This window comes from Leopardus geoffroyi, chromosome C3, assembly GCF_018350155.1.
Source record: "Leopardus geoffroyi isolate Oge1 chromosome C3, O.geoffroyi_Oge1_pat1.0, whole genome shotgun sequence".
Lineage (NCBI taxonomy): Eukaryota > Metazoa > Chordata > Mammalia > Carnivora > Felidae > Leopardus > Leopardus geoffroyi.
This window is the reverse complement of record NC_059338.1, coordinates 132,320,877-132,346,508: the sequence shown is the minus strand read 5'-3', so window position 1 is coordinate 132,346,508 and position 25,632 is coordinate 132,320,877. Positions and strand designations below refer to the sequence as shown.

At 43.4% G+C, this 25,632-nt stretch overlaps 1 protein-coding gene across 1 annotated transcript; it reads left to right on the top strand.

Annotated features, from left to right (window-relative positions):
• The first annotated feature begins 325 nt into the window (after nucleotides 1-325).
• On the top strand, nucleotides 326-14,959 carry LOC123586641. The gene is made up of 6 exons (XM_045455842.1): nucleotides 326-401; nucleotides 5,932-6,029; nucleotides 6,407-6,903; nucleotides 10,228-10,335; nucleotides 13,136-13,369; nucleotides 13,993-14,959. Exons 1-6 carry the CDS (start codon nucleotides 326-328, stop codon nucleotides 14,027-14,029), a joined length of 1,050 nt encoding a protein of 349 aa, XP_045311798.1. The 3' UTR covers nucleotides 14,030-14,959.
• The last annotated feature ends 10,673 nt before the right edge of the window (nucleotides 14,960-25,632 follow it).

The window sequence follows — 25,632 nt, the reverse complement described above, 5'->3', positions numbered from 1 at the left end:
TGGCCCTAGTACGAGGAGATGCAACATGAAAGTCATATTTTAAGGATATTCAAAGGAAATTGCTCCCACAGATCCTGGAATCTCAACAGCATTCGTGAATCTTCCCCTATTGAAAGGTACCAAATTTTCATGTTCACAGACGAACGTTTGAATAGGAAAAACCACGGCTGGGCGTTTGAAAGCCTTAACCAAATCACGATGCAGACCTTCACTGTGCTGATCTCCCACATCGGTCACTTGCTCTCTCTTCCACTCAGCATTGCTCTTTGAATACGATCTGCTCTCGTGGACTCCAGATGAAAAGCCAAACCTCATTCCAGTAAATATGGGATCTTTCATTACCATCCTGACCACTCCCTCCTCTTCTTTCAGCAAGGTGAATCACCACGCCACACGACTCGGTTGGTGGAGTCTAACCGACCATTGTCATCAAACCATTTTTTAGGGGCGCCTGGGTGGCGCAGTCGGTTTTAAGCGTCCGACTTCAGCCAGGTCACGATCTCGCGGTCCGTGAGGTCGAGCCCCGCGTCGGGCTCTGGGCTGATGGCTCAGAGCCTGGAGCCTGTTTCCGATTCTGTGTCTCCCTCTCTCTCTGCCCCTCCCCTGTTCATGCTCTGTCTCTCTCTGTCCCAAAAATAAATAAACGTTGAAAAAAAAAAAACCATTTTTTAACTTTTTTTATTTATTTTGAGAGAGAGAGAGAAAGAGTGAGAGAGAGAGAGAGAGAGAGAGAGAGAGAGAACATGCATGTGAGTACAAGCAGGGCAGAGGGACAGAGAGAGGGACAGAGAGAATTCCAAGCAGGCTCCATGCTATCAGCACAGAGCCTGATGGGGGCTCAATCTCAGGAACTGGGAGATCATGACCCGAGCCGAAATCAAGAGTCAGATGCTTAACTGACCGAGCCACCCCAGGTGCCCCTGTCATAAAATAATTTATATTCAAGCATAGAAATAGTAAATGGTGCCCACTGATTATGATTGGTGGCATATCCACGAGGGATTTGAGGAACCATGGTTGTGTGGTAGCATGTTGCTTAGGAACCACAGGCCTATAAATCTCATATGTAATGAAGAAATGCAGGCATCCAAGAGAAAATAAGCTAAAAATATAAATCACAGGGGCCCCTGGGTGGCTCAGGCAGTCAGCTGTCTGACTTTGGCTCAAATTGTGATCTCATGGTTTGTGAGTTCGAGCCCCATGGAGTCTGCTTCAGATTCTCTCTCTCTCTCTCTCTCTGTCTCTCTTTCACTCTCTCTCTGCCCCTCCTCCTTCTCATCCCCCCCCCCTTGTCTCTCTCTCTCTTAAAACTAAATAAACCTTAAAAAAAAAAACACCACAATCACAAATGAGAAATTCATCTAAAATTTCACTAGGCTGGTATATTAATTCTGCTGTATCTGCTGGATTGAGGGTATTGTCAGTCCTCCAGGGATGTAGTTTTTTAAAAAAAATGTATCACGGAAATAGTTTCTCAGCCTACAGAGACTATAGTTTCAGTTGTAAAACAATAAGGTCCACAGGGCGCCTGGTGGCTCAGTTGGTTAAGCATCAAACTCCTGATCTCGGTTCAGGTCGTGATCTCACAATTCACGAGTGCCAGCCCCACATCGGGCTCCTTGCTGATAGTGTGAAGCCTGCTTGGAACTCTCTCGCTCTCTCTCTCTCTGCCCCTCCCTTTCTCTCTCTTGCTCTCTCAACATAAATAAATAAAGGTAAAAAAATAACAAGGTCTGCAATAACTGGTAGCCAACTACATTGGTACCACTCAGGGGTTATGTTTTTCTGCTGTTTAAATTAAGTAAATGACTAGAACTAAACGATGAATGTTCTCACTTCATTCAAAAGGCCAAGTGGAGATAGGAAACACCAACTCCTTTTCTTTTATATAGGAAGATCTACCATTAAATACCTCCTAAGGTGTGAAAAATACACCACGAAAAACTCACCCATAGGAATGGAAAGCAGGACAGTGGCTGCTTGGGGCCAGAGCCGAGGGGGTGGAAAGTGGCGGACGGACTGTAAAGGGGCACAAGGGAACCATCTGGGGCACTTACAAGTGTTCTCTACCTTGACTGTAGTGGTGACATGAGCGAAAATGATTATCAAAGCTCATTGAACTATACACTTCAGCTTGATTTTTTTCAAATGTGCCACAATTCACGTTTCTTTTCAGTTGTCAACCTCTTTTTTCCAGCACCATCAAGGAATTAACGTTTTGATGATGACGGCCTTCTCCACTGGACATAATAGTCCCTGCCCCTCCAAATAAAACATGATATTAGTGCTGACCTTTGTCTAACTGTTTATCCACCAACACTCGCCTCTAACACAGGTGATATTCACTCCTGCTTGAGTAAACTATATGGGTCCAACAATAATGTTCACTTTCAGGTGTAAAAGTGAAAAGGGGTTTTTTCTTTTTCTTTCTTTCTTTCTTTCTTTCTTTCTTTCTCTCTCTCTCTCTCTCTCTCTTTCTTTCTTTCTTTCTTTCTTTCTTTCTTTCTTTCTCTTTCCTTCTCTTTCTTTCTTTCTTTCTTTCTTTTTCTTTTAATGTTTATTTATCCTTGAGAGAGAAAGAGAGAGAGAGAAAGCAGGGGAGGGGCAGAGAGAGAGGGAGACACAGAATCCGAAGCAGGCTCCAGGCTCTGCGCTGTCACCAGAGAGCCCAATGCAGATCATGACCTGAGATGAAGTCGGATGCTTTATTGACTAAGCCACCTAGGCGCCCCCGAAAAGGGGCTTTAAAACATATCCTTGGTTTAAGAGGTGAGGATTAAAAAGTACATAATGTTGTTTAACGTTAAGGCTCAACTGGCATGTCAATAGTTACGATTCTGAAGGTTTTATTTTTTAAAGAGTTAAATTTGAATGTTGAATGGTGGTCCGGTTTTCAGTAATACCCTGGGTCAGATTCATAAAGTATTTGGCCTACAAAAAATTCAGTTATCAAAATTTAAAAAGCAGGTTTATTTCTAAAAAATAAAATGGAAAGATTTATTTCTCAGACTCTTATGCCATTTCCGCTAAAATTCAGAGGCAATTTTAGCCATGGATATAGGCATAGACTTCAATGTCCAGCTCATTAGGTAACGTATGTTCATCATTAGACCTTAAAGCTAATGCATATTGGGGCGCCTGGGTGGCGCAGTCGGTTAAGCGTCCGACTTCAGCCAGGTCACGATCTCGCGGTCCGTGAGTTCGAGCCCCGCGTCAGGCTCTGGGCTGATGGCTCAGAGCCTGGAGCCTGTTTCCGATTCTGTGTCTCCCTCTCTCTCTGCCCCTCCCCCGTTCATGCTCTGTCTCTCTCTGTCCCAAAAAAATAAATAAACGTTGAAAAAAAAAAAAAAAAAAAGCTAATGCATATTACATGTGCCAGTTTAGGAGAAACTAGAGAATAAACACCTCTCTGCTCTGCTCCAACACTATTCCCTTCCCCTTGACAATCACAACTAAAGTTTAGCAAAGCATTTTCTTCATTTCCTGGATGCTGACTCTTACTTGCTTCTTGACCAGAGAAAGGATTACTTGATGTAATAAGATTGCAGGACTACGTCTCAGAGGCCAAAACATCGAAAATAAAGACAGTAATGGAGAAAGCATTAAGCTGTCAGAAAAGATGTACTGGCTCAGGGTTTCATGAATCTCACTCTTTCCTTAAAATCAAAGGGTAACTTACATTACAGCAAAGCTAAAAAAGTTTCAGAAATCTGCCTCCCCTCAATTCCATCAGAAAAAAATAGGTAACATAATCCACAGGGATATACATGGTATGAGATGTGATGGGGCCACAGAAGGAAGTTGTGGAATCCAAATTCCCATCTAGAGTGGGAGTCATCTAAAACATCCTTTACAGGGGCACCTGGGCACAATTGGTTAAGAGTTCCACTTTGGCTCAGGTCATGATCTCACAGTTCGTGAGTTCCAGCCCTGCATTGAGCTCCGTGCTGACAGCTCAGAGCCTGGAGCCTGCTTACAATTCTGTGTCTCCCTTTCCCTCTGCCCCTCCCCTTCTCTCTCTCCCTCTCTCTCTCTCTCTCTCTCTCTCAAAAATAAACATTAAAACTTTTTTTTAAATAAATAAATAAGTAAATAAATAAATAAATAAATAAAACATCCTTTACAGGCAGCCAACCCGCTTCTGCATGAACACTTCCGGGGACAGAAATTCACCAGCTTGGCAAGCTTGGTCCACAACTGGAAGGTTTAACCTTTAGGTGGTGCTCCCTTATACTGAGCTGAAATAGACCCATCAAAGCCCCTTTCTCTAAAATCAGTTTTTCTTCTGCACAGACACAAACATATTTCAATACCCTCCTATACAAAGTAGTTCTTGAAACATTTAAGATTAATAATATCCCCTAAGGGCTCTCCTTTCTAGGCCCAAAATATCTTTTTTAAAATGAGTTACTTAACTTTCTGATCTCCCTCCACAGGACATATCTGTTGGCCAGTGGTCCCTGGATGTAAACACCGTACTGAGCTTAGGGACACTCAAACTCTTGGGCAAATGACCTATTTTCAAGGCATTATCCCTCTATTCTCTATTTGAGGAACTGACTCATCCCTGTGAAATTCTCATTTTGTTAATTTCTGCGTGTCAATCAAGCTCACTCGCTGTTCTGTGACTCAGGGTTCTGCAAGCCAATGACTGATGCATCCGTTCCAGTTTTACGTAATGCACCAACCTAAAAACCACGGCTTTAGCTTGCAACTTTCAAGTCACTGATAGAGATGATAAAGGGGAGAAAGCCAAAAACAGAGTTAGTCCTGATGAGTCAAAGGGTGAAAAAGACTACTGAAGGCTTAGAGCAGGAGGAGGAGGGCTGCAGTTGATAACTCTGACACTTACCAGCTCTGTGATCTTGGAAAAATTCACCTCTCTGAGCCTGTTTCCTCACCTATACGATGACATTAATACCATCCAATAGGATAGAGATGATTGAAAATGCATCCTACACTAAATTTGTGTTGAGCAGATGATAAGTATTTTGTAAGGGATGAAAGGTCATGAAACGATAACCCGATATGCCTAACTGTCTCTAGTATTTACTTCCAAAAATTATCATGTAAGTCAACTGCTTAAGAACAATCAGACACTTTTAGAAGCTGTATTTCAGGTTACTAATATAACAATTAGTAAAACAATACTGTTATCGTAGCACTCCCTCTCTTTAATTACCTGTTGTGAACACCTTGACTTTTTTTATGGGCTAAATAATCCCACTAACAGATTTTTTTCATAGTTCCTATTTTGTAACTGATCTTAATTAGCACAGTGATCTGCCTTCTCTCCAAGGCCTTTACATGTTCCAAAATTGTGAAACTTGTTAGATTGTGCTCTCTCCCAAAGTAGGGAACAAGTCTGATTCAGTCTGATGTGGTCTGATAACCAAATCCTTTCCAAGCTGGCCCCAGTTACCACCCCTGCACATCTCTACCACATCCCAGGTCCCTCCTGCTCACCCACAGCCACTCCAGATTACTTCTAAATGCCTCTGGTGCCAAAAGTCTCTGCCTAGAGGGCACACTGTCCACCCAGACTCCTGCCTACCTTGCAAGGCTCATTCAGTCCTCTCTTCCAGGAAGCCTGGCACACCTGTGACTTCGCCCATTAGAGTACTAATCACATGAGGTCACAACTGTCCACCACACTGCTCCTTCAGGAACGTTTTTACCCATTTTTACCCATGTAACTCGATGCTTGGTACATGGCGCCTTTCCCAGTGTTGGCTCACTGAACAGCTCAGAGCTTGACATACGGCACACTTGGGGTCTCTGAAGAGAATGAAAGAATGCCCTCTTGTTCTACATGGACATCCTGCTTCTACATTATTGTAGCACTTCTCACTCATAGCTGCGACTTTGTGTGCTGAGTATACACTTGCTTTGATTCTTCTGAACAGGTAATTAACTCGCACTTCTCTACAGGTTTGAGTCCTCCTCCCACCCGGATTTTTGGAAGAGGCTTTGGGTCTTATGAGATGACTTATTTGGCTAGCATTCATCAGTGTGGCCACCAGAAAAATGTTGGGTGGGTCTGAACATGAAGAAAACAATAAAAATTGTCTGTACTGGAGGCATTGTCCCCACCTCCCCCCAAACTCACCGAAGGCAAAGCAGAGATCCTGTCTATTTCTCATCGGCTTCTTAATTATTCCTAGAAATAATAATGGGTCACCATTGTTGACCTCTCCAATTCATCTGCTACTTCTTTTAACTGGCCTCTTTGATTTGGACCAACCGACTCACTTTCAGCCACAGTAAGGAATCCTGGGGACGGGAGGGGGGCTAGAAAGCACTAAATATAAATATCTGCTTGCCTCAACTGCTCCCCAAATGTTTTCCATTACTGGAGCTTCGAGCGCAAGCACACGTCCAAGACAGCAATCACAACATCAAATAGGGCCAAGATGACCCCCCTCGGTCCCCCGACGTCCCAATCAGTCACCACCTCCCGGAAGGAAAACAAACCGGCCCCAGACACAGCCCTCCACGTGCAGCGGGCGCCCCAAGGCTTCCAGGCAAAGGGGCGACGCGCGTCCCCAGCACTGCGCGCACCGCCGCGCCCTTCCAGGTGGCCTGGCGTACCTGGCGGCGGTGCCCGCGCCTCGGACGAGGCCGGCGGGCTGGGGTGCGGGCGGCGCGCGCGCTCGCCCGGGGGTCGGGACCCCGGCGGCGGCGGCGGCGGCGGCGGCGCCCCCTCCGCGGCTCCCCGGGCTCCCATCGCCGCCCTCCCGCCCCGGGTGGGGCCGCGGCCCCGGGCTCTCGGCCGCTGCCTGGAAGCCAGAGGGTCAGATTCAGTTTCACAACAAAGTCTCTCCCCGTCACTGCAACCGGACTGGAGGCCAAAGCGGCCGGGCAGCCCGGGCAGGGGCCGGAGCGCAGCCGCCGCGGGCGAAGGTGGGAAGAGAGCGCGCGAGGGGAGGGTGGCTGGCGACAGGGTCCCGGCGGCTGGACTTACTCGGGTCCCAACTGCGGCGACGCGGGGCTGAGGAACCGGTTCTTCCGAAAACAAACCGAAAATGGGTAACGGAGAGGCCAGGGCAGCGCTTAGAGGGGTTCTGTCTCGGTGTTTAGGGCAAAAAACGGCTCTGGCTTCCAGAAATTCGAGCCGGTGGTGGCTTTTTTCTTTCTCTCCTTCTGAAATGCGCCTGTGCCTCCGGGTTGAGGGGCGCCCTTTGCGCGGCTCCGAGTGCGCAGCGACACCAGGGCCGGCGCTGGCGAGGGGAACCCTCTTCCCAGCACCCCCGGTCTTCCCAGTCCCCCCTCCCGGCCCCCAGTCCCCTCCCTGGGCCCCGACTCCCCTCCGCACGGGAGCTGGAGCCTGGGCCTGCTGCCCACGCCCCGCGGGGTGTCTAGGACTCCTCAGCCTTGGCCGTGTTTAAACTCAGGGTGAGGGTGGAGGGGGGTTGGTCTGTCAGCGTGGGGCAGTTAGGTGTGCTTGAGGTGGGCCTGTAGGGACAGACAGGCCGAGTGACATGGTGATTTTTTTCCCCCCCTGGTGGGTGGGGAGCACTTCAAGGAATAAGTCGTCAGACTGAAACTTATTAAAACATCAGAGATTCGAATAATTTTATAAGTGGTCTTAAAGGTAAGTACTGTAACTTAAGGACTTTTGCCTTTCTCTGCATCGAGGAACACTTGGGGAGGGTAGGTGGAAGTTTCTGTAACCTCCAAGTCCCTCTGTATCTTTGAGTTGATGGGGGCTAGGGCCAACCTGGATTCAACCTGTAAAGTATTTCAGCATTGGATGAAACCTCCCTCAGAGGCCAGTAATCTGAGCTCCTCCTTCTTTGGCAACTTCCGCTTACTTGATTAGGGAATCCAATCACAAGCAGTGAAGGATTTGCAGACACTTTGATGATTTGCTCTTATAAGGACTCTTGCTTCTCAGTGAGCAGCATTAAAATGTTTGCAGTTCTCTCTCTCGCTCTCAAATAAAATGCCTTCCGCATCGTCACTCAATTATTCACATCGAATGAGATCATGTAGGCAAAAGGCCCTCTGAAAGTCTAAAGCACGGTATGAATACAGATATAATTGTGCATACTCTGGCAAACATCTAGAGTCACATGCTTAGCTGTTGTTTATGAGTCAAGTATCTGCTGGCTTGTACGAGATACCATGAAGTTAGAGTCAGAATCCTTCACCTTCAAAGACCATAGGTTATAGATTGAGATAAGACCAACATGCAGGAAATAAATAGAAAGATACACAAACACGGATTAGGGGTCCTAAACTGTTGGATGTTTATTAGTGTGCAGACCCTGAAACTTTCCAAAATGGACCATGTATGTCAGGTGAGAGGATTTCGCCTACAAGTCAGTGTACTGATAAATTATGTTAACTCAATAATTCCCCAATACCTTGTCCAAATAGAAATAATAACCAAAGCAGCCAGTTGATGAGGACGACCTTGCCTTTTTGAATCCATTGCTTATCCTTTCTCATTATGAATATTAAAAAATATGATATAAAAAAGCAAATCCAGAGTCTTTTAGAGCTCAGGTGATCAAAAGTTTTATTTAAGGAGGAAGTAACAAAACCCCAAAATACCAAATATAAGTATCTGCTATGAACTCACCAAAAGCAATGAAAGTTTCTTTTGTCAAAGACTACAGGCATGGTATTTATTTGAAAATCGTATTTAAAAAATCAATCTTTGTAATTTAGAAGTAATAACATATAATCTAAAATTTTATGTATTAATACAAAGAGTCTTTTGATCGCTGATTCTAATATTTCTTTAAATATATATATAGAACAGCTCCAAACCCAAATATTCTACCATTTTATTTTTCTAACATCTCAAAACCTAGATTCATATGGTCTTTGGATAAAAATAGCTAAATTTTGAACCAGTTTCTGAACTTGAAGGTGTGAAGAATTATTTCATTACTGCTCTTTAGGAAACGCCATGTGTTTAAAATATTGGCAGCACTAGATTCAGAAGATAAAGTCATATTCAGAATTTCCTATTAAGGAAAATTGCTATTTGGGCAAAGTACATTTATTTTAGTGCAGTATACAAATTCTTCATATTCTCCAAAACGGGAGTAGCAGGAGCCAATTTATTGAGTATAATGTATTCCAGACACTTGCTGGAATAAACAATGCTCTTGAGCCCCTCAGATGCACAGCCAATAGGGAGCTGTTGACTACTTGAGGTTTTTACACATCTCTCTGCCAAATCAGAAATCCAAATCCCAAATTTGGATTGGGAAATCCAAATTTTACACATCTCTCTGCCAAATCAGTCACAGGCACAGTGTGGATTTGTAGTCCTGTCTGGGCATGGGGTCACAATCTGCAAATGCATGATACCACCTAAGATAGGTTTATTTTTAACATAAAATATACTTATTTTTCCATTTGACAAGAATACAAGTATGAATAAAAGTTTCAATAAAAATTTAAGTGTCCTTCGTAACACCAAGCCAAGATCCAATAAAACACATATTCATAACCACTTGAGAATATATATGTTTATACTCATCTATCGATGTGTGTATATATATATGTGTGTGTGTGTGTATATATATACACACACACACATACATATATACATGTACATGTATATATGTATGTGTGTGTGCATATATATATATATATATATATAAATATATGGAGAGAGAGAGAGAGGAAGAGAATTTCCATGTAAAAAACTAGTAACTACCATAAGGACTCAATTATGTATCTGTTAGTTTATATTGGACCAAGAACATTGAGCTGTTTACATGTCATAAAATGCTAATCTTAACTGCTATCCTAACCTACCTATGTACAATAAAGAAATGACAGGGTTTCTTGCACATGAAGGCACAAAAATTGCTTAAGTGTAGAATTTTTTACTCTAGTTTATGGCATAAACATAGAACACATGTGACAGAAATATATGTTTAAACCAAGGACCTATTCAAACTCTCAAATACACATCCACAGAAGGCAGAGGACAAAAATCAACAGAAGTTTTGTAGTTCTTTGAGCATTTGTATTCTGTCTACAATGACAGGTTAGGTATATTATGAGCAATCCTGATTCAAAAGAAATTTTGTGCTTCTCTCTCTCTCTCTCTCTCTTTCTCTCTCTCTCACGTGCACGTGCACTCACGCAGACACACACACACGCGCACACACTTTAAAAATCCTTTTATTATTTGGTTTGGCAATGTACTTTCATCTCGAAAGACTTGTCAAATGCACCTAATGGGAGTTTTCCTTAAAGGGGAAAGAAGATCCAGCCCACTAGCTTAGATCAAGATTTACTTGTGATCATCAGTTGGAGAAGACTGGACCATATGGAACAACCAAGAGTCAAGCCAACTCTTCAAGTGTGAGTTAGACATTTTCTTATGTGCAGAAGCCATTTCAAGAAACTTTTAATCGATCAATGATTTTTTCCCCCCAGTACCGGTCTTTCTTTTTTCACTTAGCTAAATCACTTAATACTGTTAGCATCATGTTAACTCCTGGAGTATGTCTGGATAGAGAGCATGAATTGAAGGCACTAGAATAATAATACCAAGAGATATTATGCACAAGACGATCCCTATGCTTTAAGGCCTTTATACTTTAAAAAGTACTTGTGATTTTTAGTCTACTGAAATATCCTGTGATCTGAAAGTTAAGGTCTATGCCTATTGATCCACTAAAAAGTGGTATGAGGTAAACCAGGGAGAAATTTATCCACTAGACAGGAACTTATTACATGAGCCATAGTGAACTTATTACATGAGCCATAGTGAACTTTCTACATGAGCCATAAGTTTTGACTTTTACATCTAATTTCTTGTTACATCAGGGCTAGTTTTCTAATCCATTTGTTGTTGACTAACTAACATTAGCAAATACATTTCGTCCTATGAAGACTTGTAAAGAACATTATCAAATTCTTTATACTAGCGACTTGGGGGGTATGTAGTAAAAGGGCGCTTTATGCACTTACAACTTAGGAAACCGAGTTTGGGATACAACACAAGGATCCTTGGCCAGCTTTCTACTAAAGCAAAGACTTAAGATGAATTGTCAAGTTATGTGTTACCCATACCCTATGTCTCACAAGTAATTACTACAGCAAACTTTATTGTACTTTTGATTAGTTAGAACAAATAATACCTGTTGTGTTGATCTTTTCCTTTTAGGTGAATCTTCCAAAGTTACTGAGATTCAGTCTTTCTGAATTTAATCTAATTTGCCCAATTTTTCTTTTCTTTTTATCATTTTTCTCTCTTGGCATATAGATACTTTTCATTCTCAACGACTGTTATAGGTGGAGCTTTCCTGAACTTCCCATTTGCTTTTATCCAGATCATTCTACTTATTAGCATATCCATTTGTGAGCTGCCTTTACTTTTATAAAGAGATGATATCTAACAAGTGCTTCAGGGGAATATGATTCCTTGATGTGGCAGTCCTTTGCTCTTGCCCCCACTCCACAGCCAACGGCTTGGCTGTTCTTTTTACCTTTCTGTAATATCATATGACAAACAAGCATCAGATTTATTCCTCTTTCTCACAACTAGCAAATTTTTAAAACAGCACCTTTTTCTCCAAGAATAAAATTGCAGGTGCATTAAAAAAATATAACCAACATAATTGCTCTTCCAGTATAGTTTAGAACAGAACTGCATTCTCCATAAGTAAACTCTCATGACCAGCAGAACGGAAATATCTGGGAGTTTGACTCATGAAGAGTATGAAGTTGGACCTCAACTTTATGACTTTTAGATTATATTTCCCCAGACATACTACTTGTACTTATCTAGGTTAAATCTCATTTGCTATTTCCTGACCATGTTTTTGGCAGATAGCTGATAGTACTCTTGTTGACTTTTGGTTTGTAATTGTAAATTACTATCAACATTTTCTTAAAACGGATTCTATTTTGTGAGTTCTGTCCTCATGCAAAAATAAAACTAAACAGGTAGAGAGCCCAGGATAAGAAAGCTTGGATTCACTGAAAAGATGTAACATGAAAGGTTTATCCTATAAAAGCAGAGATTGTGGGCTGAGGCCATTTAGAGGAAACAATCAGCTCTCTTTTGGCCAAAATAAGCCTGAAGAATAGTACCAGAGGTAGCCGTAAAGATAATTTTCAAACAGCCTTGCCTTGCATCCAAACCAAGTACCATCTAAGTGCCAAAATTAGTGCCAAAGGAGTAGTGGAAAGGAGAAAGCAAACAATCCACTGTTTGTTTGATAAGCATAAAATATTTATAGTGAGGAAAATTATGTTTCCAACATTGTAATTGTCTTTATTTCTTAACATGTAACAAGAGGCACTTAAGAGCTGTTCTTGGTAATGAAAACCTAATGTGTCCTTGAATATTAGTCAGATATTCAGAGAGCTGAATTGCTGATTGGGGTTGACTTCTTCTGTTTCTGTTTTTGTTTTTGTCTGTTTTTCTTTGCTTTGTTTTATTCTTTGCCTCCATGTGGTTTCTCTCCTAACACAAGACATTGTGTTTGCTTGCTTTGTTTTGGTATTCTATTTATCAAACAAATATTTGATAGCTTAAAGTATTCTTGAAGGAACAAAACTTAAAATTGCTTTATGCATCATTTAAACCAGTGCTTTGACAGGATATTAAATCTCTATATTAACTGAATCATAGCCCCAGACCAGTATATTTATGGTGACTATGAAGTGGGGGGGGGGGGGGGGGGGTTGGAATCCAACTGAAATCTTAGCAATCACTTTTTAGAACACACAGCATGCTGACAGCTAGTGGCCATTTTACTCTGAAATCCTTATCCCCGGATTTCATTTTTTAATTTGCTGTAGATCCTGAAATAAATGCCTAGCTCAATAATTTGCCTAAATCTAACATGATGTAGATATTTCCTTTCAGATCAGAGAATTTATTTATATATGCAAAAGGAAAACTCAAATCATGTCCCGATCAGCTAAGGAAACTACTGGATTAGCAGGGGCAAAATGTTTGTTGGAGTGAAAAAAGGAGGTACTCGTCTGTGTGTGTGTGTGTGTGTGTGTGTGTGTGTGTGTGTGTATAATATGATCCCTGTGGTGACTGCAGTGCGACCACTTGCAGCAATTTTTAATCTTTGAAGTTAGGTAAAATTTTGTTAGCAGTCTCAAATCATTAATTTAATCGCTTTGGGTGTCGTTCCAGCAACTCGCGAAATTCTCACCCGCAATCAGATACAATGACATCGATGGAGGCAAAAGGCACCATGCGTTTACCTGCACTCTGTGCGAATGGAATTGGATTGCCGGTGAGGCTAGGCGCAGGGGGGTGTGAAACTATGTACAAAATTAAATGTGAGCGAGAAATGCTGATCAAATCCTTTGGAAAGAGGTGTTTACTGTTCAAGAAATACTGCGAACGTGGCTGCAAGGATCAATGGTGAATGACTCACTTGATGTGAAAATCGAGCTAGGAAGCTTGGGAAGAGACAGAGAGAGAGGGAGACAAGACAGAACGAGAGACCGTCTGGGGTCGCGCGTACTGGGGCTGTGGCAACGTGGGAGGAATCGCAGAAGCAGAGACCGCCAAACGACGTGAGCCGGGCTCAGAGAGCTAAGCAAAATTCACCTCGGAAAGGAGGCTTTTCTCTGCCGATTTCGCCTTCACTCTACGGAAGTCTAGCTCTTTTCCTAAGCCTCGTCTATTTCCTCAAGCCTAGGACGCCGGCACATTTTGATGCTCTTGGAAACGCCGCGGAGACTCTGGGTTGCTGGTGCTGTGTGCAGGCGCGTCCGGTCGCTCTGCCTGGTGGCTCTGCAATTTGATTTCAGGCCTTTTTCCCCCTTGGCATTATTTTTTGACTACTTGGGGGGGGGGGGACCTTATAAGAAATTCGAGAACAGACTGTGAGATGCAGAACTGCACACGTGATCTTGCAAACGGGATAGGAGGGTGGGGGAGGTGGGGAAGAGAGAAGTGAAACTAGAAATCATGGTACGGCTTTAGAATTCCAGAATCTCCCTTATTCTTTCCCAATATATATTGTTTCTGATTCTTCACAGCTGCGCTTACCAAATAAAAGTGGAAGAGGGAAGATAATGGCCTGAATAGTGACGTGTCTACGGACAGAAATGTACAAGCGACTCGCCAGCGGGGGTTTTTGTGGAGGAACCTCAGAGAGAGAGATGCCGTTCCCCAGCCTGTTTCTAAATACACGGAGATTATTTCTCGAAAGATTTTGAACAGTTCTTTTGTCCACATCCGAGACCCTATAATGCATAAGCTCCCTCAAATGGGGCATTCGAATTTCACTTATTTAGAGATGTCTGAAGCTTTCAAGAACGAGAGAAGTGCGGATGAAAAGACATCTTTTTATGGTCTGTTTTGGGTAGCTGAACAGGTAGGCAGACACGCGAAGGAGATACTTCTGGAAGCTGCTTTGCTTCAGAAGGTACCTTCTTATTTGCTAAAAGTTTATATTATTGTCAATAAAATCAAAAGACAAGCTGTCAGTGTGGATGTATCATTTGATAAGTAAATTCAAACACAAAATTTTCTTTGGAAAGGGAAGATAAATCAAAGTGCTACCCCTGATATCTCAGTCAAATCAAGATTGAAGAAAAAATATTCTCTCCATAAGAACGTTCAGGTTTTTTTTTTTTTTTTCTTTTCTAACATGTCTGGAGTTAAACAAAACATGTTAACAAGATTGTAACGAAAACTCCTCACGATGTAAACATCCAAAGAAAGAAATTCTAGATTGATTATATTCTGGGACCGCAAAGATTTTATTACTAGATATCACTGAAGCAGTGGAACCAGAGGCTGAAAGCCTTAGGACTCTAACTGGGTGGTGAAGGGATTTTAGAGGACTATCTCCCAATTAAGAAAAAAACTTCATAAAATGTAAATGCGATAAGTTGAGCTGAATTTTATTTTTCCAAGATTCAAATATGTATTTAGTCTGTCTGGAAGGCCCATGGCCAATTCATGAATGTATCGGAGTAAAACACAAGATGAAGTGCCAAATACCTGTGGTTTATGTAAACTACATAAAATCACGGGGTTTTTATATTTAGATGGATACTAGACGGATATAAAATGGTAGATAAAAATCAGTTGTTACGGCTTGTCGTGGATTTCCATGTGTTTATTAATTTTCCTTAGTTTTATTTATTTGTGTATTTATGTATTTATTTAATTCTTTGCATTTACAAACACTTGTCCCATATGAGCTTCTGAAAGTGCAGGAGGCGTCATTTCCTTATTTCACTTCTCAGAAGTACACGGGAAAAGACACAACCAGAGGTGTTTCTAAGTGAACCGGGTCCTTGCTGCTCGACCTCAGGAAACAATGCGAAGCTTTTGGCCACGTCTCCGCAAGGACGCTGGGTGTGGGGGACGGAGGCCAGGGACGTCAGCTGCCGCCCTCCACCCCACCTCCTCGTGAAGCTTTGACTGATCTCCCTCTAGCACCCCACTGGGGGGTGCGAGCAAGGAAGGGAGACAGCTCGTTCGGGAGGGAGCAATGCCGGGGGGGGGGGGGGGGGGTGCATTTTACCACGCCTTGGTGAGGAAGGCTGGTCGGGAGAGCCCTCTGGGACTGTTCTGTCCCAGCGAGGGTTTGGTGGGCCGACAGAGCTCGCGTCTCTGCTGCGGGTCACTCCCGCGTGCGCTTGCTCTGGCCGTCCGTGCACCCGCTGCAGCACCGAGCGACCGGGGCTGGGAAACCCGCTCCCTCCCTGGTGGCGCCTGTTACCAGCAGCTGCTTTTGCTTAGCCCTGCGAGGATCATTGTGCCCCAACCCACGGCCTCTCCCCTGGCTCCATCTCCTCCAGCCCCTCCCTCCCCCTCCCCGCCTCCCTTCTCCCCCCCCCCCTCCCCTTCCCAAGCTCCGCAGCGACCGGGGCTAGTCAACGCGGTGGCGAAGTCACGCGCGCAGGTTCTGAGCTCCAGGGTGGGGGCACTGGGGGAGGGAGCGCGAGGAATGAGCCAGAAGGACCGGGAGGCTTTAAACCTACCCAGGGACGTGGGAGTAAGGAGCTGGGGCGGCGAGATTAGGAGGCTTTAGGCGGGCTAGGCTCTCTCCCTCCACCCGAGCCGAGGAAGGCGTCGGAGGCCTGGGCCGGGCAGAGGGGCCGGGTGCCCTGCCCGCCACCTGTAGCGTCGGGGAGGTGGCACTCGCGAAGAGGGTGCCCGCGCTGCGGCTCCCGGCGCGGGGCCCCCGGGGGTTCCGGAAGGGCCCTCGCTGGCGCTGCAGAGCGCGCTCGGTGACCGGCGGCCCAGCTCGCCGGGGCCGCCCGAGCAGTCCCTCGTCCTCTCACTGCATTTTCAGCTCGGGCTAGAAACAGATAGCCTGGAAGCGATCGCAGGCGCTCACAAAGGCTTTGCTGGACACTGGGACTGGGAAGCCGACGACGCTCGGGGTGCCGAGGTGGGCCCCGGGCGCTGGTCTCCGTTCTGCAGGGCGGGGCGGCGCGGGCCGACGGCCGCGCCACAGAGGGGGCCCTGCTCCAGCGGGCTGGATTCGGTCTCTCTTCCCGAGCGCCAAGCTGGAGTGGGACCCCGGGCCGGGGCAAGAGTCGCCTGGTGCTGTAAGGGGCCTAATGCTGGCCCGCTTGCCGCACACAGGCCTGTGCATACACTAAGGATGGTCAGCTAGGTAAGGACATGCTTCTGAGAGGAGATTTCGCCCAGGTTTGCCGTAATATTTTGGAAAAGCAGCCTGTTGTGGCCGAGATCAGTTAAGTTCCCGCACCCTCGAACAGGTTTGTCTTGCAGGCTGAGCATCAGGAACATTTGTATCTCGCCTGCCTAGAAGTGACCGAAGCAAAATGGCCTATCGGGTCCTTCTCCCCGCCCACCGCCGAGAGTAGGGGGCTCATCCGTCAGCGGAGGGCACACCCATTCGCGCCCGTGTCATATTTGACAGCTGGAAGGGATCATAGCGGCCCTGCAGCCGTCCCTCCCTGCGGCGCTGCCTATGAAGACACTGACGTTCCCAGGGGTTAAGTGACCTCAGATGACAGGGCTGTTTTCTCCAGCGTCCTGAATAGAGCCTGGCGCGAAGGGAGTCGTCGTTGGACCTGGGTTCAATGAGTGGACACCCAGCCAGGGGGTCGCAGACTCGGGAGCGGGAAGCCAGGTCGGAATCGCCCCGCACCCGCTTTAACCGACGCGTAACCACGTGCCAGGATACTTTCCGCCCACTCCACGCGCTCCAAGGCCAGGGGACAATGTTCCCAAACCCAGTTCAGATGCCCTTTTACGAACAGACTCCAGAGAACCAGAAGCTCTTCGCCCTCCTCCCTTCCATACAGATTTCTGAGAATGCTTGTTCTCCAGTCCCCACCCCCACCTCAGTTTTCATTCTGCAGTTCTGGGGAGTTTAATGTGGTCCGTACCCTTTCCTTAGGATCAAAAACTGCCGCCGGCCGAAAGTTACAATGAGTAAAGCCTTCCTCCTCAGTCTCCTCTCTCCTTTATGGCCATCCCCCACTTTTTTTTTTTTTTTTTTTTTTTTTTTTTTGGAGGCCTTAACCGCCGGCAAGTACAAACCTTCCTTTTGAAGACAGGGGTGGAGCTCTTAAAGGTCGCCTGGAGAAGCCTTAGCATCGCTCTCACCAACCCCCCACCGTGAACAAATAGTCTAAGCGGAAAAAAGCGTGCGTGCAGTGCATCACGACTTGAAGACAAGACCACACCTCCACCCTCAGACAGACTCCAAGCGCCCTGTTGCCTTCAGCTAAAGCCTTGTAGAATATCCGGGGCCGCCACCACCCTAGGGGGACCGTGGTACACCGTCCCGGGAAGGAAGGAGGCGAGGCGAGGCGGGGCAAAGTGCGGAAGAACCGAGACCGCTCAGCCTCGCCCAGGCTGTCTCCAGTTCTTTCCGCCAAGGCAGTAAACTGGCTGGGCTGAATGAGGTCCAACGATGCCCAGCTACCACTCACTGGGGCAACACCTTTGCTAATGCATCTAGGGAGGTCGTTATTCGTCAGCCCAGGGCTACAAGAAGACCCATGGGGCTTTTTCCAGGTAAAGACGCCCTCCTCCAGAAGACGGATTGGGAAGTTTGGGGAAGGTAGAGAGTGACGTGGGGTGTTTTCGAAATTTAGATCAGCAACTTAAAAACCACAGTCTGACCCAAAAGAACACTCGTTGTGGGGGCACCTTCACAATTTTTGCCTCCAACACAGGGCTTGGTACAGAGAAGTGCAATGATCATTGAAGGAGTAAATGCCAGTGTTGGCAATAATATGGGTAACATATTATTTATGTTTATTATTATTATTTGTTGTTTTTTTCTTCTAGTGAGCCCTCAGCGACTACCGTCTTCCCTATTTCTAAGATTTGCATGAGACCCAAGCAAATAATTTCAATTTCATGATTATTAGCCCATCGAATACACATACAATATGGATAGGACCTGACATTGGCGTTCCCTCAGACACTGTTGTCCATATTTTCCGAGACTAAATGATCAGTGTGATCAGAGAAACATGAACCCGTGCTCATATTCACAATTATGGTACGTAAATGAACATATAGTTTTTTGACAAAGGAAAGGAAGTGGCTTCCTTGGAACAAAATGACTGAGATGCACCCAGCTTTCTTCACCAATAATGAATTTGGGCATCGTATAATGTCTAGGGTAGTAGGCATTGTAGCGGAGAAATCAAACAGTGAAACTATTCTTATGACCCAAGTATTTTAAAAAATACATCTCCTATTCTATTGTTGTAGGTGTGCCCGCACAGGATCCCCACATCTTTCCATTTCCTTAGACTAGGAAAAGTTCCAGGAAATATTACCAATCATTCAGGAGAGAAAAAAATGAATAAGGGCATTTCTAAGCCGAGTTGTAGACACGTGCAAATCTCTCATTTTCCTGAGGTTAAGCCTTATTTCCCTTTCTGTTGCAATTTAAACCTAAAAGAATATTTATAGGTAATCTGAAATTCCTGGTCCCACGTCTCTCAACAAAGAGATTTTGTTTTGCCTCCACTGTATAAAACTACAGGCAAGACTTTTTGCAATAACGGGGTTTTCACTTTCACCTTTTAATGCCACACACTTTGTCTTCCTAGTATAGTTCGAGCAGACATTGCCAATATGTGAATTGAAGCAACATAAAGAAAAATCTCCCCTTGGCCAGCCAATCTGTGGAGTCTGTGGGGAGGCACAGCACTCTTAATTCTCCAAGCTCCATCTGTGGGAATGATGAAACTCAGCCATTAGGGAAGATTATGAGGTTACATTCATTAGATTCCTCCATTACACTCTAGTCTTCTGGAGATAGTTGCCATTTTCCCTTTAAATGTCATTATTTCTAGATCTAGTTAGCAGCTGATGCGATTAAAGAGGAGATAATGTAAATTTAACAATACAAATAACACTTTCTTTCATGTACGTTGAAACATGCATAAAGGGAAGGACCAGCCAAGTTGTACCTGTCTGCCATAAACAACCAATAATGCTTGTACTTTGAAAGAATAAAGGAAAACCAGCCAGTGTGCCCTGGGATTCTTCAGTGAATTCTTGAATCAATACTTTTGTTTCATGTTTTCATGTTCTCAGTAATGTTAACGTATCCAGTTACAAACTCTTGCCAGGAAGAAAGAAAATATGCCCTGCCGTGCACCCTTCTAAACACTTTTAAAGAATCATCCTTTATTTTCATTTGGAATTATGATTCTGATTGTCTGCTGTGTCTTTGCCATCTCCAGTGGATAATGAGTAGACACACTTAATTCCCTACACTAATCACCTGAGTTGAAAACCAGCATCACATTAACAGACCCAATAACATCTCTAAACGTGTACAAAAGTGGAACATACAAGCACAGAAATAGCACTAATTATGATATTTATTCTGCCACTGCAGAAACAGATCAGAAAGACTGGTAGACTAATGATCTATACAGCAAGTTAAAAACAGATGTATTCCTGTTGCATTACAGAATAAGAATGTATTAATAGGTGATCAATTGCACAATCCTAATAAAGTAAGTGCAATATAATAATTTTCTGATTCTTTTCAGCCTCTCGAGGATTATCGTATTAGTTGTATAGTTAATAAAAAACTTCGGTGATTCAATATCCAGTATTTCTAGGACCAACATTTGAACAGATCACCGGTCACAGACTAAAAACCAAAACCAAACCAAACTCTCTTGCCCACAAATAACAGTTTTGTTTTCTCTGCCCAAGGTATTTTCAGTTTTTCCCTGTTTCCTATGAAGTGAGAGGCACTGCAAAATAGGATCCAGCTTATTAAAATTACAGCTCACTTAGGTGTAGGAGGTCCAGGTACCCTGTTGGACCTCTAATGCATTTGTGGACTTGCCTTGACAGGTTACAAGCCAGGCTCCAACCCAGAGATATGCGAAACGAGGTGACATCGTCACCACTCCCTCCTGCACCCCGGGGTGGGGTGCATGTATTTGGGCAGAGGGATCACTTTGGCGCCTGGACTGGGTTGTGCAGCCTCAATGGATTCCAGGTGAAGACCGCGGCTGGCAGTCAAGGATGCTTGGTGCTCAGAGAGCACAGAGAGCGCGCCTACCCTGATAACTGCAGGCTCCACACCCGCAGACAGTGAAGTCGCCAAAAGCTGCCTCTGGTTCAAAATCTTAAATCCTTGTCCTAAATGTGCCTGAAAGCCTTTAGGTGGTATCAGTAGTCCCGGATGGAATCTGAAAGTACCAATGGATTTGGAACTGGGAATGTCTCTGGTTTATGGAAGCTTATTTGCAGTTTAGGAAATGGTAATTGGGGTGAGAAGAGGGAACAGATCAAGTCTAGAGGTTCGAACTAACTAGAATATCTTATAAACGATGTATTTACGATTTGCAGATAGCCCGAAGTAGGTCACCAGCAATGGGAACGCCATGCCTTCCCCTCATTCCCGTTCTTTTTTCCACCTTCTGTCGAATGCCACGTTCCCAAATCAACATTTACTTCACTTTCAAAAAGGAGGATCTAGATTTGGGGGCTTTGAAAACTTAATCCTGCCAGACCTACTAGAGATATGTTACTAAGACTTAGGTAGTCAGATATGAGAGAGAGGAGAGGGAGGGGGAGGGAGGAGAGACTTAAGGATTTAAAGGAAATTTGCCCCTCCTTTCTCTCCCTCCCTTCCTCCCTCTCTCTCTCTCTCTCTCTCTCTTTCTCTTTCTTTCAGCAGAGGGAGGGGGAACCGTAAAATTTTTTGCGGCACACACTATAAATTGCATTTTGCTGAAAACTTTTAATACGTAATTTAAAGTCAAAGGACATTTTTTGGACCACTTTAGCTCTTGCCGTTCATCTGGGAGAAAATCCAGGTGGCAAATTTAAGTAATTCAGCAAAATTTTCCAGTGTCGTTTTGTTTAACACAAACATCTTGAGTGGAGCAGGTACTTTGAGACACAAATCAAAATCTGCTTTTGTTGAAATAAGAAGCAATTAACATTCATTAAAATATTCATCAGTTCAGAATTTTAAAATGTAGATTTACTAGATATACAAAGGCGGAAATGAAATGGATGAATAATTAAGAATAAGATCCACTGTTAGTTAAGTTCTTCAGAATACCTTTGAACAATCTTATCTCTCAAGCAATATCCAAAGCTCGATGGGAGATCAACTCTTTATGCTTTTGTATTGTGAAATAGAGTTAACAAACAACTAACCAGCACTCCTGGAAGGGAGGGGGCGGGGAATGCAAATTGACACTTAGGGGAATTAATCATTTTGAATTAGTCTAAAAGGAAAAATATGATGACTCATTCAAAGAAAATTCTTAATCTTTTCTTATTTGTAACCTGCTAGGAAATACTTTCAATAATTGCATTAACTGCTCTCTGATTCAGACATAGTTTTCACGTGTTATCAAAATAGCCTATTATTTGAATACATTTTCAAAGAAATCCTGCGGAATGCGCATGGAATTCACCTTGTTTTTAAAAACAGAACCAAAAATGATCCTCGTGTAGTTAATGCTTCCCCCCCACCCCACCCGGCAAGAGATGTGATGAAACCAAGCCTCAGAACATTTCTTAATGTTGATAGAGCAGGTTTGAAAAAACTTGTCATATAAATCAAAGTGTTCTGGGGGCAAACCCATGTTGTTTTTAAACCACAGCGTGGGTCAATGGGTGTGGTTATGCACATGGGTGAACGGTGAATGTATAGATTAAAATACATTTTGCCACACTAGTTTCCAGAGGATTGTTTTGGCCTGGTGTTCCAAGCCATGAGCCAAAACTTTGGTCAGTATTTTGACAACAGAGCCAGGAAAAACAAAAAAGGCTTAGCCTGTGAAAAAGAAATGAAGATGTAGTGAAGGAAAACAGTAGTCTCTCTGCCACTACCTTACTCAATCCATATGTGGGCTTAAACACAGGAAATACCCACCATTCACCGCAATCAAGCCAGAGGCTTGCGCATCAGAAAGTGCCTTGTGGAACTAATTGGACTCTATTAAGATTGTCATTGACATGGGAAAGCATTTTGAAATTTTAAATCAGAACATGCAATGTACATAGAAAAAGATAACAGTCACATTGTTGATTCGGGACTACAAATACAGGCACACGACACATATGGGCGTGAGAGATCTGTATGCGGGGTTCGGTGACATACTGCGTTAATAACCACTCAAGAGCGGGTTTGTCTTCCTTCACCTTCTATGTTTGCTTTCAATCAACAATCTTTCCAGAATGGGCAGATTTCACTGAGTTATATTCTGGCACCACCTCCCGAGCAGAGAAAATGCAAGCATTGCCAGTGTAAAATGATAATCAACAAAGTTCATGGTACTTGCTGGAACAGCAAAGTTTACAGAAAACAAAAACAAAAACAAAAACAAAACATAGCTTGAAATAATGGAGCTCCAGGGAACTTTTTCACTCACGATATGGGACAAAACATATATACTGTTAAGTATTCAAGCTCACACACAAATCTAATTTTGCCAACAAATATTTGGGAAAGAGTATGCTATAGCATTTCTACTTCAGATATCCTTGAAAATGATAGCATATACGGGAAGCTTATCCTGCCTTTGTTCTTGTTGCATTCCATCATATTTAAAAAAATTTTTTTAACGTTTATTCATTTTTTTATTGACAGAGGCAGAGCGCAAGCGGGTGTGGGGCAGAGAGAGAGAGAGAGAGACCCAGAATCCAAAGCAGGCTCCCAGCTCCGAGCTGTCAGCACAGAGCCCGACGTGGGGCACAAACTCATGAACTGCAAGATCATAACCTGGGCCGAAGTCAGTCCCTCAACCAACTGAGCCACCCAGGTGCTCCCAGTCCATCATATTATTACTTTGAGGACCTACAGTGGAGTGTGCTTAGTTCTGACAACTGCTTCAATGTTATGGTTGCCAATCACATTTCTTTTGTAGATAAGGTTAACCTGTTGCTAATATTCTTTGGTCTGAAATCATTATTTGGTTTGCTTTTGTCAAAAACATGATTTCCCAGTATTATGAGGAACATGCTATATTTCATCTACCTAAGTTTTTTGGAAGGCATTACATTGTACCATCATTTTATTCAAGATTTCATTTATTACGGAGGGGGACAATAATCAGAGCCATAATCTACTTCAGAAGACAACTGATGGTAAATATAGACAAGATGATTTCTTACCACAGTTTTCAGTCCAAAGTTTACTGCCATTTTTTAGTAGTAAGCTTCTTTATTTTGTGAGTTTCAAAATGTCTTCTTTGTCTTGGGTCACTTCTAGTATAGTTCAACATTTCTCCAATTTCAAAAACAAAATGATTGCGACTTGGGGAGGGTATATAATTTGTGTTCATGAAACTTAGATTTACCATGAAGATATTGCCAAAGGAAAAGGAAAGCTGGACAAATAATTGGAAGGTTCTGATGTGTGTGCGTGTGTGTGTGTTTAAATCATAATCCTAAATCTCATCATCTGATTGCCAGGTTCTTTATACGGATTCTGAGATCTAATTACAGATCTTTATATGAATTAACTCTTTTAATCCTCATAACACTCCTCTGGAGTAGGCACATTTATTACTCCCATTTTATGAGTCACAGAGAAGTAGCTTGTCTGAAGCCACACAGATAGAAATCAGAGCCTAGTATTTTATTGAGAAATGACAAAACACTGGGACCTTTGTCTACACTAATCTAAAAAGTGTGCAGAAAATAATACAATAACGTGAAATAATATCAGGTGAAAAGTGGGCAAATAAAAAATAGCTACTTTGCAAATATGTTATTATGTCAGTTAGAGATGGTGTCACCCCCCCCCCCCCGTCCAATTACACCACCTTTCACACATGCACATCATGTGTGCATACATCACGCCAGTTTGCAATCGGAAAAGGTTCTTACTGAGACAGGGAGAGGTAGGCCACCCATAACTGCGTGAACATAAACTCCTTAAAAAAAACCTTTTGTTTTTAGCCACGTGGAGAAATTCTCTTTGGTGGGAAGGAAAACACTAGACTATACAAAAAGAGAATGGAAGAACACTTGATTGTTTAGCTTTTCTAAAAGTAAAATAATTTAAAGGAGGGGATGGGATTAAGGAGGGACACTGATACCAGAGAAAAGGCTTTGCTTTAAAGCCACACAAAGCCGTGATCTTACACAGGGCTAGGGCCTCAATTTCTCCATCTGCAAAATGGAGGTAGTGTAGACTCATAGGATTTTGAGTATCATGGGTGGCAATCTCACTTTGGGAAATGGTTAAGCAGCCTGGTTGATGGCAGACGCTGTGCAGTTAGAAAGCTCAGTCTGAATCCTAACTCCGTAAAACCGAGGTAAATTCATCTTTGCAACTTTCATTCCCTCACAACATCGTGTTAAGAATTAAATTAGGGTGGGTGGCTCAGTCGGTTAAGTATCCCACTCTTGGTTTCAGCTCAGGTCATGATCTCAAGGTACGTGAGTTGGAGCCACGTGACGGGCTCCGTGTTGACCATGCGAAGGCTGCTGGAGATTCTCTGTCTCCCCCTCTCTCTGCCCCTATCCCACTCACACTGTCTGTCTCTCTCAAAATAAATAAGTAAACTTAAAAAAAAAAAAGAATTAAATTAGATAATGTAGATTAGGCACCTAGTAGAATTCTTGGCTTGGAGTAAAACAAAGACCAATAGAATTTGAATCCCCATGGCCTTTCCAATCTCTTAAAACAAACAAACAAACAAAAAAACCCCAAATATTAAATTTCTATTTTCCACACAGCAGAAGCCTGGATTATACATTTCTTGTTTTTTTTCCCCCCTCCCTTGTGATTTTTATATTTGAACATCAGCTTTTTCATCTACAAAATGGGTATATATCCACTCTTAACTCTGTCATGGTAAATTCTTACAATATCATTTGAACATCTTTAGGTGGAATTGAATTTCTTGAAATTGCATCTTTACGGTACTGCACATAAAAATTATTAATGAACTGACATTTACTGAGACTTGAGCTATCATTTTGTTAGGCCAAATTCTTAACCCCAGAAACCCAGGGGGTAATTTTGCTTCATTGGCTTAAATAGGATGATAATTTATCCAAACAGATTTAACTCTAAAAAGTGATTTCAGGACAAATCTTTCTTTATTTTAAAGCCAAGGGTGTGTATGAATAATTTTCATGCAACAACTTAACAAATGCCAGTGGGAAGAATAAGTGAAAGAAAATATAAAAATATTTCCAGACTTAAAGGAAAGACTGTCAGT